The 18,905-nt window shown below is 40.6% G+C and overlaps 1 protein-coding gene across 16 annotated transcripts in view; it reads right to left on the bottom strand.

Annotated features, from left to right (window-relative positions):
- Window positions 1-18,905, bottom strand: part of LOC124305706 (muscle calcium channel subunit alpha-1) — a 77,770-nt gene that overhangs the window by 37,779 nt on the left and 21,086 nt on the right. For 12 of the 16 annotated variants that reach the window (XR_006908419.1, XM_046765379.1, XM_046765375.1 and 9 more), the window contains 15 exons: window positions 18,274-18,373; window positions 17,805-17,950; window positions 16,522-16,595; window positions 16,155-16,306; window positions 15,319-15,436; window positions 15,017-15,109; window positions 12,554-12,674; window positions 12,244-12,335; window positions 11,909-12,126; window positions 8,813-8,889; window positions 7,580-7,721; window positions 5,941-6,070; window positions 5,079-5,242; window positions 4,198-4,285; window positions 1,604-1,711 (listed from right to left, as the gene is read on the bottom strand). Coding sequence is in view for 15 of the 16 variants with exons in the window: in XM_046765379.1 (XP_046621335.1) it covers window positions 1,604-1,711; window positions 4,198-4,285; window positions 5,079-5,242; window positions 5,941-6,070; window positions 7,580-7,721; window positions 8,813-8,889; window positions 11,909-12,126; window positions 12,244-12,335; window positions 12,554-12,674; window positions 15,017-15,109; window positions 15,319-15,436; window positions 16,155-16,306; window positions 16,522-16,595; window positions 17,805-17,950; window positions 18,274-18,373 (1,823 nt within the window). In the remaining variant the exon portion in view is untranslated. The remainder of the gene's footprint in view (window positions 1-1,603; window positions 1,712-4,197; window positions 4,286-5,078; window positions 5,243-5,940; window positions 6,071-7,579; window positions 7,722-8,812; window positions 8,890-11,908; window positions 12,127-12,243; window positions 12,336-12,553; window positions 12,675-15,016; window positions 15,110-15,318; window positions 15,437-16,154; window positions 16,307-16,521; window positions 16,596-17,804; window positions 17,951-18,273; window positions 18,374-18,905) is intronic. The other 4 variants (XM_046765386.1, XM_046765388.1, XM_046765382.1 and 1 more) reach the window with 3 other exon arrangements.

The raw sequence follows: 18,905 nt of genomic DNA, 5'->3' as shown, positions 1-18,905 counted from the left end.
ATGATTCGATGTATGTATATAAAATTACATTTTATCCAAGTATAAACCCGATCTAAAATTTTGAACGCGGTTTTCTCAAAATGATTTTTTCAAAATCGGTGACTACGATATCTCAAACATTACTGCATTGATCAACTTCAAATTTTACAAGCATCGTTGACATATAAAATGGCAGTGCGTGGTTGACGAAATTTTTTTTCCGAGGCAGTTGTTTTTGTTTTAACGAAAATGGAACGATTTTCTCACCGAAATTTTCACGATCACTTTGGACTACGCCCATTTTTTCTAGAATCGATATTTTATTGAATCCTTCAATCAAGCATTTAATAATTTCGTACAAAAACTAAATTCTTTCAGATGATTTGTGACCGAGCAGCAATGGTCACCGCGAAGGACATTTTTCAAGCATCAGTCTACACAAACCATTGTGTCAACCACATTTATTAATCTCTTCAATAAAAAAAATTATGACCGATATTGAAACCATACTCTTTGAAGTGAAAATTTTTTTTCAAAAACTGCACACGTTTTCCCAGAAAAAATCCCGGCCGCAAGCTAGATGTAACCCCTTAAATTGTGTCGCACCGTACTGACTATTGAAACTGGACAAATCTATTACAAGACAAATACGACGACATTTAACTGAGGGTTCTTTCGAGTTGGGGAAAATAATGCCAATGCAGGTACATGTATGTATTCATACGGATGGACAGATATAAATATAATACATGAACTCTAAAGGCTAGCAATAGTCGACCTGTACACGTATACTAGGTCTAACATCATACGGGCAGGGAGAAGCGAGACGGATTCTGGATTCAAATAATAAATCCATTACACCTTATGTAACATAGTATATGCGTACAAGATATAACATACATACAACAAATCCGTGAATGGGAGGGAGGCGTCGGGTGTTAAATGGTGTTGGATTTTATTCCGCGCAGCTTGGTTGCAAAGAATATTCGACTAACTGACCGGTTTATCAGGTAAAAATCACGAATCCTATATGTACCAATGAATTAGCTGCTGCATTTTAATTATTGCGTTATAATTACGCCACTAATTCAGAGTTTTCTATCAGTATTGTGCTGAACGTTGAATGAAATCTGAAGCTACTGCGTGCATAACAAAATCGGAAGATGGAATCGAATTAGGATCAGGTACAGCTGTCGTTTCAAAGAAAAGTGAATCAACCCTATCAGTTTCGCATCAAGCTTCACAAGTTTCATTGTCAGTCTGACAGTATACAATAGCACAGAAAATTTTATAGCCTACCATGAGAATTTTGCAAAATATTTTTCCGTATTTTATTAAATATTACGAATTATATGTAAATCTCGAATGGTCTTCTTACGTTACTTTATTTACGTTACTGATCAGTGTGTGCATAAGTACACCCATAGGTACACGTGCATAATACGGACGGCAACAGTCGTTTGACGGTTGCAGGTTGTTGGAAATAAAATTTAAGGAAAAGACAAAGGTCGAAAAAATTGAAAACAACATTATGAGGAAAGGGAAATGACCAAAAAAAAAACAAACTGTACAAAAGGATGAAAGGCAGTTTGAATTGATATTGGGCCTGCAGGGCGTATCCTACCTTGAATAGTTGAACACCAATGACAGCGAACACGAACTGCAGTAGGCTGGTGACGAGGACTATGTTTCCGATAGTCTTAACAGCTACGATGACGCATTGAACTACGTGCTGACGTCAACATGAACAAATCTCAATATAATGTTCTGCATAACAATTGGATGGCGTACGGAACCAGTGCTGGTACCAAAGTACAAAGGCACTTTATATAATATCGTTATAAGCCACTCGAGTAAAACCGGGGTATGCGCGTATACTTGAATCGTATATTTTACAATTGCTATTGTTGTTGTGTTTGATGTTGTTGTTATTGTCCCATGGATTTTTACTTCGGCAGGTGGACTTATGGGAATAGAAATAATATATTATCATTGTCACATTGAGTGTGCGACCAGTTCGTGGACTCATTGTCAGCTATCGCTAGTCTACCCGTGATCAAGCAGGCGTCTGTCCTGGCCTATAGGCATACACTGGAATCCCAATTCTATCACTCCTTCATTTCGTCAATGCCCTCGCCGGCCGATAATCACCGGCAGAGTCAGCGCGTGATAGGGAATCAGCTTATGCATGGGCGTATTTAGTGGTCAGTGGAGGACCATATCTACACAGGGACGATTTCTTTTTAAACTACGTTCAACAGGTGGACGAAATCGGGATTCCAGTGTAGGCATAGGAAAAATATACAATCACATTAGGGTGGCCCAAAAAAAAATTATTTTTTTTACGTGGATCGAAAAATTTCGTATGTGAGCTGAAACAAAGTCAGGTGAAAGGAGAGCCCTGTAGCTCAATTTTAAAATGTCACTCACGCGACTTTTGCATTCCGTATCTGATTAACACGTGAAAAATCAAAGGGGCAGCGACAGAGGAAGCTTCACCCTATTACTGAATAAGCGCACAGTGCACTTGTTTTTTTTTATCGTTTTTTTGGTGAAGTTCTTCGCGTGTTACAACCGAAAATCTTATCAGGTGGATGGGAATTACTGCTTTATTCCAAAAATCTTGAACTTTTGTCGATCGTCACATTTGCACTGTTTCGAATGGTCGGCTTCAGCGAAGTATGGGTGCAGAAAAAAACATTCGAAACTTAACGAGTGCATGGTCCGCTACTTCAGGAATAGGGTGATGCTTCCCCTGTCAGTGCCCCTGTGATTACTCACGTGTTAATCAGATACGGAATACAAAAGTTGCGTGAATGACCTTTTAAAATTAAGCTACAGGGCTCTCCTTTCACAAGAATTTGTGTTAGCACGCAAATCAACTTTTTCGATCCATGCGTGTCGAAAAAAAAGGAAATTTTTTTTTTGGTCCCCCTACTGTACATAAATCGTTATTATAGGTATGCTGAGAAACGTGCCCTTTTTCTAATCCACCAAAATACTCGTAGTTCAAGTCAAGTCTGCGGCGTTTTATTGCGTTTTCTTTCAAGAATTCACGTATTAATTAATGTCATTTTTGGTGTAATCAGGTTCGTTTAGTGATGCGAGCGTAAGGGGGCCACGCTCTCCATTTGACTGCCGAGGCCGACGCAACAAAAAAAAAAGGATCGTGCAGTTCGAGGCCAAAATCACATCCTAGAACTTTTTCTTAATCTATTGATTATGTTCGATGTTCCACTTACAGAGTCTTTTGTTTTCCAAAATAGTAAGTTATCGATGAAAATTGTAGAATTTTCAACTACACAAGTAAGTATCTACAGGCCCGTAGAGTGGGGAATTACTCATTTTCAAATGACAAAACGAATAAAAATGCAAGTAGATAACTGATTTGGTTTCAATTACAATAAAACTGGAATTCATCAGAAACTGTAATATCAATAGTTCTTACACAGTTTCTTGTATAAAACATCTATAAGAAAATTGATCTATAGGCACGTATATATCGTATTACTACCGATGTTCGAAAACATCGTGACTTTTCGTGGATGCGGCACAGCGGATTCCCCTAGATCATACCAACGTAGGCATGCCACGTGCATGTGGTCCGTACCTCTAGTACACACGGACGCGGCGTGCCTTGGTTGGTGGTATCTAGGGAATCCACTGTACCGCATCCACGAAAAGTCACGGTATAATATGATACTTGTGTAACGCTGCAGATACTTACATTGAAATAATTTCATCCATCTTTCATTAATGTCAAATAAAGTAATGATGTTCTACATTTGACGCCTCTTTGTTTCGAATGAATAGATATTTCTCGAAAAAATTCTATCCTGGCTAGACCATAAATGACAAAAAAGCTGGACTCTAGGTCGTGGATTTATTTAAAAAAAAATTATTTCTACGAAAATCAACGTGACAAGTACGTACGCAAGAATACTACTGGGGGTAATTGAATTTTACTGGTAGCATATTCGACAGTTATAGGAGGTTCGATAGATTTTTTTACGTTATATCCGCCAAAACCCAATACATTTTAAACATATCTGCACAAGGATATAGTACAGTGAAAACAGGCGTGGAAGCCAATCTTATCGAATAATGCGCATGTGACGACCGTGAATTGTTGTAGTCTGACAAAAAAACCGACGAGAAGGTGAAGGATAATAATATTATTATACGGATAATAATCGAGAACAATCGGTGGCAACATACCTTTAATCCTTTGGCACGATTGATGGCACGTAGAGGCCTCAGTACTCGGAGTACCCGAAATATTTTCAACACCGCCATAGCGGAGGGCCTGCAAGAAAAAAATGAAAAGAAAACAATGCACATAGTGTACCATAATCATGAATCTAAATATAAAAAAGCAAAGGATTGTTTCGGACAGAAGTTAAAAATTTGACATCACAGAGTGGAGAGGCCACAGCATAGAATGACACTTCTTCAGAGATTTCGGAGGGGTGGCGGAGGTTCTGAGGGCTTAGTGTTTGTTTCGTGTTAAATGTATAATACGTTTCATCGGCTTTCACAAGGATATTTTGGAATTAACCGTAGTTGTAGTTCGGGTTATATCGTCATAAAAAATTTGAATAACCCAGGAATCAGAAATTAAATAGTCAGGGTTAAATGTCGCAGACAAATTCGTAGATCATTAAACGAAAATGAGTAACTTGTATATAAGGTGGTACTCAAGACCTTTGGGGTATTTCCACCCCTTACGTATGCCTATGTTACGTACTATGAATTTATGGTGAACAAGAAAGTCGAGTGCGCATGTGTCGACACATGCACAGATTTTACACGAGTGAACGGAAGTTAGCGCGCACTACGAATTGCTGCCAACCTACTTGACGAAATGGGTTTCTGACCTCTTGTATGACGCTCGTCATGTCATTAACAACCTACGAGCATCCCAATCCATCTTTATGAACCGCAGGTTAGCAGTAGTTCGTGACAAACGCTGGACTCTTTGAACTTGTGTAAAAGCTGTGCGCGTGTTGACGCATGCGCACCCCACCTTCCATGTTCACCATAAATTTACGGTATATCTGGTTTCGCTACACTTGTGATGCCCATACATCTTCACCTACAGGTATATAGACGAAATGGAGACGCAGACGACAAGCAGGTCCAGGAGATTGAACGCAGATCGACAGAATGCTCCCTCGTGAATCACGAATCCGTAAGAAATCATTTTTAGGCAGATTTCAACCGCAAACACAGTTGTGAAGAAATTATCGAAACTCTTCAGGACCTGCAAAAAATATTATCGTATTGCAGGTACATACAACGGATATTTCATTACTAATTAGCGCTCTGCAGTAGGTAATGAGAGCCTTCTGCTACATTACTCAAACCATACATGGAGGGAGGATTCATTCTTGAGGTTTAACGATACAAACAACGCCTAACTGGCAAGTAGGCAACGGAAGTTACATCTGGGGTAGGTACTTATTTTAGACATAGCAAGTACTATCTGGGGTACTTATCTTACACGCAGTCAGTGCCCCAGATAATTGTATACCAGTAATAGGCCGGACACCATGACTTATAGGTGGCTAAAAAGTTCGTTTATGAACTATTTGTTAGTGTTCCGTAAATATGGGTTTGAAAGAGCATATTTCTGGACACTTTATATAATTAAATTCGAATTTTTGGAATGAAGTTTCCGTTTATCAGTGATTACGTAAATTTAACGCTAAAAATGGCATTTTTGAGCGTCTCGCGCGCCCCCTAAAAATTTTCAAAAAATCGAATCGTTGCACGGAGACCTTTATCTCAGCGATATATTTGATTTTTGAGGGTAGTCAACAATTTTTAGATCTTTCGATTCACCCTTAGATATATTAATTTTAACACGGAAGTCCATCAACATCCACTGGTTTCAATTCTAAAGCAGTCATTATGTCATATTATTCAAAAACACTAATAGTGGTTGTTGTTATATATTACGTTATTGCGGTCCGTTTCTGCAGACAGCGGATCCTCAGCGGCGAGCATTGCTGATGATATCAAAATGCAGGCCAGTATTATATTCCCGAAATAAGTGTGGTTGCACAGCCAGTGGCAAAACACCCGGAATCTGAAAAAAGACGAGGACAGTAGCTTTAAAGTATAAGAACTGAATGAGATTAACCCTTACTCGGCACCCTGGGGTCAAATCGATCCGACGCCAAGTTCAATAGTCTATAGAATTCAAGTGTATTCATAAATTCGTACATTTTTAAAAATATATTCATAGTAGAATTTGGGCGGAAAAAGCTATTCAACCAGTAAATCTCATATCTAAAGGGTACTTCGGAATTTTTTCAAGTCATTCGGTTGAATATTTTCTTTACCGTAGGCTCATCAGATTGCTCCGAGTGTATCACGTACGATTCACCCGTCAGATCTGCCGAATAAGAGTTAAATATCCAATGATCAACGATATACGTATAATGTATATGGTCCGTTCCAGAAATCATCTGTCAACAATCAGATGCCAAAAAACTTGATTTTCCTGCAGTACTGATATAATATTGTGCACCTAGATGTGAAAATCACCCAATTTTCAGGTCTTCCCGTCATCGGGAAAAATATGAACAAACGTATTTTTTGTGAAATAAGTGATGCATGGTGGTGATTACACTCATGAAATCGCCTTCCGCTCTTATTGCACACAGTTTTTTTTCCCAGTCCCTTTGAAAATTCGTCTTTTGTGCATGTGAAATCGATCCCAAAAGTTTCTGTTTTCGAGCGCACTTTGCAAGCGGACGAACGTACAACTTTGCACCCGATACAGCGGTAAATCTGTCCGTTATTAACGGGTATGATTAAGATTTATAAAATTTTTCTCGGTGCTATCTTACATATGTTATACAGCATTACCCGGGCTGAGTATTTGGTCGAGTGCACCCCTTAATCGGGTCATTCCGTGCAAAGGCCTTATAAAGCGTTATAGTATGCACAGGTATACAGAGTCATATAATTGTTCTTGAACCCCAGCGATATGCTAATGTAGAAATGCGTAGAAATTCATGATAGCTTAGATCGTAGGCGTGTGCCAGAATCGACTTCGAACCAGTGTCGCATGTCGACCGGCTAAGGAATTCAACGGTTGACGTGTAGCTCTGGCTAAAACCACGTGTCAGCACGTGGCCGCACTAGCCAATCCTGGAACGCGTTAATTACGATCTGAACTCCTGCGAATTTTTATCCATTCTCATATTGGCATATCGCTGGTGTTCAGTAACGAATAAATTACATTTTTTTCTGTATGAACTTGGAACGTGCAGTCGTGTGAGAACGAGAAGTTCGAGGGCTGGCTCATGACCAATTTAAATTCGCTTATTTATAAAATTTTTTCTTGTACGTATATCTTTTCGTTTCTGAAATATTCGCTGATGAAAATAACAACCGACCACCCTGCATAGCCCATGTAGAGAAGACCTTCCTAAGGGGCATTTTGCATGGAATGCCCCGGTACAGGTCGCTTGATTGAGGTAACTTAACGCTTCACAGTACAGCTGAAGGATGCGGGCCTCTTCCTTATGAGCCGGGTGGTCACTTTATAAAATACTTGAGGGATACTGTCAATTTTCTTCTGTCTTACCTGTTTGTTTGTGAGAATATAAAGAAGGCAGAGCCAGCTGGAATCGGCTGTTTTTTAGTCGCCATGTTGAACTCGGACATTCGACGAGGTCGTGCTGTAACACCCTCTCCTGCGCCACCTTCTTGAAAGACACGTAAACGCACTAGTCATAAATGTACTATGCCTAGTGATGATGAATTATACTCTAGTGCATGGGGCGTGAAAAACACTCATGAAGGTTACAATTGGAATTACCTGATAATTATTTATCATGGTTTCTCGAAGGTAAATGGGAACAAGTCAATTTTGGAAACCTAAATCTCTATACCTAATATGTTTGAAGTGTCATCTACTACCATTTATTACCGAGCGCAGCAATCGACATAGGTGGTCCTGATTCGGTTAGAATCCACCTCTGTAAGTGTAGCCAGTAAAGCCTTCCAATTAAGAAACGAATGAATGATTATTGTTGAGTCGAGTTAGTCCTACAGCTATGTTACGTTTAATCCGAATCCGGGTACTTGATAAAATGGTAGCATCTACCGCACTCGTGTTCAGCAACGATCAAATGAACCTGTATTTTTGTATAGCCTTGTTCCGTCATACTTGATCTTGTCGCGCATGTGAAACGGAAAAATAGCAGTAGAGAATAAGTATATTGCGCTACAAGTGCGTAAAGTGGGCGATTCCAGATTGAAGGCGGCTCAAGCTGAAGGCGTCCAACCAGGCGCGGGTTTCCAGCAGTATTTGAATCATAAGTGAGCATAAACACAGAAATAATGATTTATGGATTGTGCCACTTTCGTGATTTTTTGAGTACTTCGTCATTTTAGGTAAGGAAAAGCTATTTTGACTATGACTAGCTAATAGAGGGTTTGAAGACGAATTCAAAATCATGAAAAAATTATTCAATTTTTCAAAATTTTGACCGAATTGAAAGTGGCTCCATTTACAAATCAACCCATACCGTTATTATCTTTCCACCTCGAGACTCTCCAGGTTTTGTATCAAACTTTTTAATATATCTCTTCTAGTTCTCGAGATATTTTCCTGGAACGATTAAAACAGATCACCCTGGATATTACTTGGAAGGTATGGTCATCTCGAAACATTGTCTAACATTGTAAAACGTGCATATCGCGGCCTGTGGCACGAGTTGTTGTCGCAACTGGTATGTCGCCTTAGATATTTTATATTATCCAGTCACGAAACATGTACGTTATATAAGATATATTAGAGATGTATTGTTCTCACCTCCTATATCTTCGTCTTCGGACTCCATTTGTAATCGCATATTAGTACGGCTGTTGGAATCTTCTCCCTTCTCTGAACTATGCAGAACGACACAGTAATTAATTTTAAACTTGACAAATGATCAGAACCAGGTATATATATACCGTGAGATTACGTGGATACACACCGTAACGACCCCTAATTATAGAAAATTCATGGTACACTGAATTGTAATCACTAGCGCGCGGCTGACGTCGCCCTAGAAAATCTCGGAGCTGTTCAGAGTGGACTTGTACCCCCAGTTGCATATAATTAACGGTCCTTAGGGCGCGCATCCTAGTAATGTTAGGGTAAATATGTATGAATGTACATAGTTGCTTCGTCGTATAAAAAATTAGGACTATCATGAAATGTGAATTCGATATCTTAACAGCTTTTCATGTACTTCATTTACCAAAGTGTAATTGGGTGTTTTACAAAGACTTTTTCAGTAAGTCCTAACATTGGTAGTTTGTATTTTAAATGTAGCAAATACTTGGTACCATACATTTTCGTTGATGCGCATCGGGGACCCCTAATTATAGGCAATTCAGGGTACAAGTCCACTCTAAAGAGCTGTAAGTTTCACATCAGCTGCGTGCTAACAAATGAACAGAGAGTTGCTCAGAGTGGATCTCATGGTGCGCATCGACGAAAACGCACGGTGTGTCTTAAATGCGCCAGAACGGCTTGACACCATGAAGCCCCGCGACGGTCACACGCGTTTTTTTTTTTTTTGCCCTCTCAAGAACGAATGGATCATTTTGAATTTTTCCAAATCCGCAAGACTCAGAATAAAGTGTTCTATTATGAAAAACATGTGAAAATCATATCAATATCCTATCATATTCATTGACGGGCAATGAAATATTATTCGTAAACCGAGTAGCGGCTCGGGTCACAAGAAGCCTGGATTGGTTGAAGGTACCACCGATATACAATCTAGCTGACAAGCGTGAGGTGAAACGAAGAAAGTGGATAAACTGGTTTTCCTAACTTCAATCGTGAGACTGTGCCTATTTTTTTTTATTTTTTTTATTTTTTTTTTATTAAGTTTATTTATTGGTCGTGGTACAAATTCACCTAACGACCATAAGGCAAAGAATCAAAAATAAAAGAAATAAAAATACCTACAATGGGTGCAAGTAATACAAAGTATAAGGGTAATAGTAGCTAAGTAGTATAAGAGTAGCAGTAATTAGATAATCAAACGGTCATAGCGGCGATCTCAGCTTGCTTCTGCTGCAACAGATGATTATAGCAGTGCTTTTTAAACTCTGATAGATTTGAGGCTGTTGTAACCGATGGTGGCAAGGAGTTCCAGAAGGCAGTCAGATAGAAAGCTGCTGTAAATCTGTGAATGACAACACTCGGACCGGCCGTTCTTTTTGCGACTTCCTAAAGTAGACAACACCATTTGCTATCCACACATATTTGCGCTCAATTCGAGGCAAGAACTTTATTACACGGTCACTGAACTATGGTGCAACTGAGTTGGTTGACGACGATTTATATAAACTTTTGAGTCAGGAAACACCTTATTAATCTGTTTAGCTGTAAGGTCTGACTTATCCTTTTTAGCATGAATTATCCTACTACAAATATCTGCAGTTTTTAACGCAGTGCGAGACTTTTTCCCAACTCTGCGGGCATTAACTATATCGTCCCTGTCCAAACAAACGCAAAGAGTTTTCTTCATAAGAGTGCCAATCACCAAGTTTGTATCTTCATCATTACTTTCAGGCAGAGCACTGATAACAAGCTGATTAGCAATTTGCTCACATGCAGCGGGTGACAAGACTGCTTCATCGGCCGCAGACAACGAGACTTTTGCCGTCGCTGCCCTGGTTTCAACAGCACTGAGCCGACGATCAAGGTCATTTGCTAAACTCGTAATTGCATCAACTCTGATACCAACATCACCTAGGCTAGATTTCAGCGAGCCAACCTCTTCACGGAGCAGAGTTACATAGTCAGCAATTTTGTCAAACTTGGTTTCACAAATCTATAAGCCATCTAATTTTTTGTTTATAGAATCGATCAAACTAATGACAGAGACATCCGTGAGTTGACAGACAGGACGCTGAGTGCGCGATAGAATAGTTCCATCGCGAGTACTCTCTACATTCAACCTGGTACATAGGCAATCCACATGGTAGCTGTGTTTACATGCTGCCGCTGTAGCGTGCCCCTCAGCAACATGCGCAATAGGTTCGAAGCAGGGAACACAGCATGAAATTGAGTCGTGCAGGGATATGAAACGGTTGCGCATGAGATGTTATTGTTCAAAGTTCGTAAGAAGCGACCACAAATCTAGTGATCACACTTATTTCAGCACGCACAACCCAGACTCTTCGCACTACACAAATTGAATTAAGAAACAGGGAAACGTGCACACTTTGTATTACTCACGCCTATATCATATGTAGTCTACGGCTGTGTGAATTTTCGGTATACCATATCATTCTACAAGATGAAACTAACCTGCTCTTATTTTATATTGCAGTCACCGCACAAATTATAAGAACCTCAATATTTAAAAATCAAGGAATTATAAATATATGGCCAGCAATATAAATCCGTTACATGTCACTGATAGTTCGATGAATGTTTTGTGGCCATCACGCTAAATTTGGAGGTAATGTGCTCGTAGATCACTATCACGTCCAGGAAGTTGCGCATAATATATTTGACACTCTTATTCGAATATACGCAACATGGATATTCGGCGAGGCGGACCTTCGACCTATTCCACGGGACTCCATGTCACCGCTGTTAGCGTGAGGGAGTTGCCCTCACACCCAATTTTTACGGTATTAAACCACTTTATAAGGAGACAATGATTTCTCGTCTTAAAAACTTAGAGAAAGTTATAGACTATCAGAAATAAATTCATACAAGAATTTAAAGCGCGTTAATGGCTTAAATGGTGGTCACGAACTACAATTCTACGACCAATGATACTTTGATAGGCAAAGTATTCTCGGTACCCGTAAAGTCAGCAACGCAACTGTGTAGTACATCTCCAACATATTCAACTATACCACGCCAGCTAATGGGACAGAATCAACAACTCACGTTTCTGTATCCAATGCGACTTCGTAGTCTTCAATCGTCTCATTCGGATCTTGTTCAGCTTCTTCGTCCTCGTCTTCTTCCTCTTCTTCCTCCTGCTCCTCCTCCATCTCTTCATCATCTTCATCCTCGATACCGCTGCCATTCTCCCCATCTTCAGCTTCATCTTCGCTACCGTGATCTCGTATCAGTGAGCCGCTACGAGATTTATTTTTCTCAGCCTGAAATTGATTATACACGAATAATGATGTGGCCCTCTGAAGTAAGGAAGATCGGAATTGTGCGGACTCGGATTTACATATCCGGGTGGCACTTCTGTCACAAAATGACAAATTTACCTCTTCCTCCTGTTCTTTCTCGATTGCGGTCAATGACTCAGCATCGGCCAAATTGTCGACGGCTATAGCCAAGAAAACATTCAGTAAGATATCTGTTTTATCAAGTTAAGGAGACGGCGAGATCCTTCATCACTATGCATGTTTCGCACGCGCCAGAAGCGTGTACATACATAGGTGATATAGCCCTAAACTGATGGTAGAACAAGGAGTATTGGTATCGAGTGTACAAGATCGCCAAAATAAACCTCTAGTCGTTTGAGGACGGTCTCTCACAGACATACGGTAACACGTCCGTACCAGTAAAGGATACAGTTTCCACAGATGAAGAGGATGATGAAGTATACACATGCCAGCGCACCGAATCCAGATACCCCACCATACGCCTTGATACCTTCGTACATCACTTGGTTCCAGTCTTCCCCGGTCAATATCTTCAAGTAAAGCCAAGCGACGCATGAAATCATAATGAAGCAGTCGAGTGGTATCGAAATCATGGTATCATTCACACTGTATCACTTTTCTATTCACCTCCCACTTTATAAAATGAGAGGTACTAACAATTGTAAGCAATTTTTGTGGGCACCTGACGCAATGCTACGCTATTCTGAAACGTTAGGTACTAACTTTAGTTAGGCTCGCAACGCAACGCGTAGCTGACTTTTTACTGTAGGGAGAGTATTGGGCAGGCTTTGCGATTCCAGAATTCCGAGAAAAAGTGATGACACGAAATTGAAATTACTCAAAATTCTTCGAGCATTTCAATAAAATGTTCACTAACATATATCAGTTTTTGTGCTACATGTTATAGAATGAGCTCAGATACGTCTTGGATAAGGAAATCGGATGAGATTTCCTATGTCACTGTTCGGTTCAAAACAGACTTAATGCGCCTTCCCTATACACGGATATACTGAAATACCTTTGGCTATCGTCAATACAATTGATTACATAGGTGCCATGGTACTTTGAGTACACCCACCAATATGGGTGCAGGTTAAATCTGTCTCGCTCGCTTTAACCCGGCTGCACAATTACACACCACAGTGTCTGTAGTTCGACTTCACGCTCAATCAGCGGTCAGTATCGTTATATTAGTGCAGACGTACCAATTTTGGCCACCTCGGTGCCGTAGCTATCGATCATACTATTTCTAGGTATGACCATTACGTGGAAAAAAAAATCACTGGCCACAAATGGCACGAAAGTGTTTGGTCAGCTTGGAACAATGTTAAATTTGATTTTCAAACAATTAAATACTCAGAAGCTACACTGATATTTGCTGCAAAGGATATTCTTCTGATTGGATCAATAAGTGAATAGATTTTTCGTACCAAAAACAATTGAAGCGCCTTATGTGACTGGCCAAAGATGGCGCATTGGTGAAAAATGACGCCTCCATTCTATACTTGAGCGGCGCGGCACCGATGCGTTGATGGGCTCGTCTACTTCAAATAGCACAGGCCTATCTCCGTGGCCTTGACACTCCCATACATAACTCCTATACCGTCAGCATATGTGGAGATACATCTCTTATTGGGCTCGTACTTAGTCCAAGGTACGACACAATGGCGGGGCAGCGATCGTGTAAATGTACACCTTCCAAGATGAATTCCAACTGTTTCAAGGCCACCCTTGTGATCTATCATGCCGATTAGATAGATGGGAGGAGATGATACCAGTAACCTTGATTTGGTCAGAATCCATCTTTTGAAGATGTGCGAGTAACAAAGATATAGAGAGTGTTACTGACACGAGACAAAAAACTTTATCCTTGTTTCGCACACATTCTACCATGTTACACAATCACAACGTCTCGTGGCGACACAGCGCCGGCCTCAGGGGCGAGCAAAGCGGATAGTAGCCTGGGGTGCCACAGATTTAGGGGCGCTTGAATGATGTTCCTATTTTCTGTTTTTTGTTGAGACAAGGTTGTTCCCATGCGAGCTCAAAAATTTTTGTGGCGTGAACATCAAATGCACTCGATTCGAGTGAGAGCAGTCGAAGCGAGTTGGGTTAGGCGCACGGTCACAATGGGCACCGTACACGGCTTTTAGCATTAGCAATTTTATCCGTAAAAAGTGACACAGCATCTACAATGAACATTTCGGAAGTAATAAAAGACTTCGCCAATACCAAAGTAAGGCGTGTCAATTTTGAAATTTCGGATGAATGCTGAATCATTAACTGAATTCATTTCGATAATTTCGCAATTCCAGGGGGGAGGGGGGGGGGCGACTATCCGTTAGCTTGCCTGGGGCACGTAAAACTCTAAGGCCGACTCTGTGGCGACATCCTAAATAAATTGGATCGTATCCAATAAATGTACACCTCAGCACAGGAAAGTGCATAGACTTATAGAGATAAGCCGCGCGATTCGTGCATCGAGCTGAAGCCGTGCCAAGGCTGGCAAAAACAACAGTTGCGAGTGGTCCCTCTCATTCTAATCGGTGACTTGACGGGGGTAACACGTGTATTCATGCAAGTATACCTGCCCGCCTGCCTTATCGCTTTCCCTACCTAGCGGTTGCTTTCCATTCTTTTCATCGTGTGACAGAGTAAGGACTCCGGCATGACTAGCTCTGTTCTTCGGTCTCAGCTGCAGCTGCCGCGTAAGATCACGCAGTCTATCTCTATAAGTGTATCGGAAAGTGTCAAGACCTGTATATAAGACGATGCTTGTCTTTTGGACTTGTGCAGCAGCATGGCTGTTTTTATATATCCCCCCCCCCATCATCGTAGCGCCATAATCCGACAGAGTAATGTATATTGTTACCTGGAAGACAGTGAGCAGACTCTGCCAAAAACTATCAAAGTTGCTTCTTGGCTTCTCTTGAGAGCCGGGTGAGTTGAATTTGCCACCAAATACCTGAAAGAAGAAAAGTTCGTGATAGTTTTCGATTGTAAATCATTGCGCAGTGTGTATACGTTATCATACTGCAAGCCGGAATAGATCTTCGAGGGCGTCCCCACTTATATATGGTACATGGTATGGCCCCCAATGATATTCTCAATTGTCATATTTGGCGAAGGTTTCCAGGACTATAAATAATATTGAAGTTGTATTGTGACACAAACCTGCATTCCTAGCAAAGCGAAGATCACGATGAATAGAAAAAGAAGGAGCAATAAAGAGGCGATGGACTGGATCGAGTTCAGCAGCGAAGCAACCAAGTTTGACAATGAACGCCAGTACCTAAAATATACAAATATGGTAATCACTTTGAGTATATTCGGATCAGGGTCATCTTTCTTCTGCAGCTTGTACAGAATAATTGTCTACACAGCTAACTCATTGACTGTTCCTTGAAAAGTAATCAAGTTCTCGCTGTACATCATAAGATGTAATAAGACGAGTAAGTGTGACTTTCGGTGTTGATATTGCGGTGGGGACAAGTCATTATAGACTTTTGCGTTGTATTATATTTACTGCATCATTTAAGAGATTGAAAGGAAAAGGGGAACTCACAGTGATAGATTATGATTCGCAGAAGGTGCCCCACAGTCACAGGCTTTGAGGATTAGTTTAGATCACCCAAGGTGATATGAGAACATTATTGCTCTCAGTGAAAAATAGTACATTGTGTTTCAAGTGCAGCAAGTCGGTGGTTATTCGTTTTTGGGCGGATAGAAGATGAAATCGATCAGTTAATCGTGGCCTCTACTACACACGCTGTACGGTGCCGTGGGGTGAGACGGGATCGGATGTGGAAAAGCCCGTGTGGTGGGAAAAGTGCTAAAGCACACCCAACGGTTAAAGGGCAAACAGTTAATCCCAGTTCAGTGGAGATGGTTAGGTAGAATGGTCGTACACCGTAAAGCCAACAACATGAATTATTGGAAATATTGTATAATCTGTTAGTGTACTGTGAGAACAATATTATCGCAGCTTTATGTGTGTCTTCTTAACTTACTTGGTTACTTTGAATACTCTGAGTAGTCGAACGCAGCGAAGGACCGATACTCCGAGGGGCTGCATTACTTCCGTGTTTGTTAGTATCATCTCGCCGATGGAGCCAATCACGACGAAACAATCAAACCGATTGAACAGCGAAACAAAGTAACCCTATCGAGTTGCACATACAATTGATCAAATATTATTCTGATGATACTTGGCATCAACGGAATTGAATATAATATACAATAGGAAAAGGAAATTATTGCAAATTAATGAAGAGAAGTAAGAATTATTTCAAATATCAAATGAATTATGCGATTGCGGGCGAGCTAGAATGTATAAGTCGTAAGTAATCATCTATTTAACATAGGCATTGGACTCACTTGAAAACCAAGACTGTACATCTTCAACATCATTTCCATGGTGAATAGTCCGATAAAGAACATGTTTGTTACTTCTGTAGGATAATAAGAATGTTGAATTAGAGGCTGTAAATTAAACTGACTGACGTTACCTGTATAAGTATAACCACACGTACCGTGATTTTTCTGTGAATCCAGCCAATACATGTACACCCGAGTAAAGTCAACCCCTCGCGCTTTAGCGGGTTAGAAATAAGGTTGGCTCCGGCAGCCTTTAACCAATTGTAGTGGTGGACCGAGCAAATGTGTCGTGTGTTATTCAATAAACACAAGTCAGATGCTTGTGCTGCCAACCTTATTTCTGACCATCAAAATTGGGGGGGGGGGGGGGGGGCGACTTTACTCGGGTGTACGTCCTGCAGTAATCCCAAAACAGAGCATACCGCGTATGTGCCTGAGCTGCCTGTCGCGCACTTACAGTTTAATCCCTGCAAACTGGGCGTCGCGAATGCGGGTGCGTCTGTGGCGGACTTGCTACAGGCTGATTCGCTACGTAAGAAGTGATCGCACAGGGTACTGACATGATTTTCACTGTTCGGTAATGGGGCACTTCACGTACGCTCCGCAGGTTTCGGAAACCAAACATTCCAAGCAAGTATTGAAAGTAGCATATTGTATTACTAATGCGAAAAGTGGACGATTTTCGGTCAGTATGAAGTTTGCAGCGTAAGACGCAAAGGCGAGTGCTGTAATCATACGACTCAGATATCTCTCATCCGCACGTGGCACGTTTCGTGCTTCTCAAGTCAAATTTCCCTTCAGAGGTGTTGCAAAAAATAGCGTGTGACACGCGTGCGGAAGGGCAATATGTGATCGGTAATCACGCACTTTCGGTACTAGTAGCACAATATAGGTACTATTTTCGTATATCGAATTTACTTCTCGCATCTACAGTTTAGAAAAAGCTGTTAAGATATCAAATTCATATTTTATGTCAGTAACCCATCGGCAGAAAAATAATGGTATTTGTATGGTGTAAAAGACATTCCACGTAAAGTCTGCCGTTCATTTCTTGGATATATTTTCCAATCGGTCAGTAATCCATTGAAAAGTTTATTGTTCTGAACTTGTGTGTATACCTATACATTTTTCTCGCAGTAACTTTGAAACTCTCGATGTATTTGAAATGAACTCGAACAGAATAATTTCAATTATATCTGAAGGCCGGTCTTTCAGCTTTCGGTGGAATGTCTGGCATGCGTTTCAAAAGGTAATAACAACCGAAGAACAAGCGATTACCTCACCTTGGAAATTGTCAAGCCACTGGGGTTGCCGGTAGTGTTCAGTAGCTAGTACGACAGTGTTCAGGAAAACGAGGACAATAATCAGCCAATAGAAGACTTGGGATTTGACCGCCTTTCTGCAGGCTCGTCTCATGCGTCGATTTACCCTGCGGCAGCAAAAAGTCGCTTATCGATAAAATCATTTAATTTTTTTTTAACATACTAAACAGCACGAAACCGTGAAAAGCCGTTCAAGTAGTACCCCGATCGTCCCCTTGCCTAAACGAACAACATTTCGAATTATGATTTGGTTGAGCAAAAATGATCCTAAATTTTTCGTAGCTTAAATTTTATTTATCAACTTCAAAAAAAGGGAGTAGAAGAAGAACCAGCAGAAGAATAGGGTATAAGTAGCACAAGTAGACGATCGAGGCTTTGCTGTTCCTATCCTATCCTAAGGTTATCCAAGAGTTTTTTTGACGTCATTTACCTTTCCAAATCGCGCTTCTTTTTGGTCCAGAACGATTCTTGCTGGACATCTTCGTCACCCTCCAACTGATCAATACTTTCCATCTCGTTTTGTTGTTTCGCTATATGAAATAACACACAGATTACAATTCAGTATTTACTATTAGATTCAAGTCCCGCGAATTTCATAGGCAAGTATACGTTGCAGATACGGTCGCGCGTATGTGTAGTATACGTACATGCACGTAAAACAGTTAGTGCATTATACCACAAGACTTCGGTAAAGCGATACCATCGCTCCTTTATACGAGAGTCTGTGCTTTGCGTCAAGCGCTGAAGTATCATGTTAACCTCACCATTAGCAAGAATTACCTACTTCAAAAATTAAGTACGGTGCATCAATTGGAATTTCGTCACTGAGAATACAACTTAAATCCATTTACGCATACCTATCTGTAGTGAAAGAACAGCCATATTTTTTGAATACCTTGCATTATGTCGTAATTTATAAGACATTCACATCTTGGCCGTCGAACAACTACCAAAATTAGTTGGAACGAACCGCTTTTACAGAGACTTTCTACAATATATTATTGAACGCCGTTCACAATTAACGTAAGCACGAGTTTTTTATTTTGACGCCCCTTGTCATTT

This window comes from Neodiprion virginianus, chromosome 5 (assembly GCF_021901495.1).
Source record: "Neodiprion virginianus isolate iyNeoVirg1 chromosome 5, iyNeoVirg1.1, whole genome shotgun sequence".
In the NCBI taxonomy this organism is placed as follows: domain Eukaryota; kingdom Metazoa; phylum Arthropoda; class Insecta; order Hymenoptera; family Diprionidae; genus Neodiprion; species Neodiprion virginianus.
The sequence above is the reverse complement of the archived record's forward strand: the minus strand, read 5'-3'. Positions and strand labels throughout refer to the sequence as shown.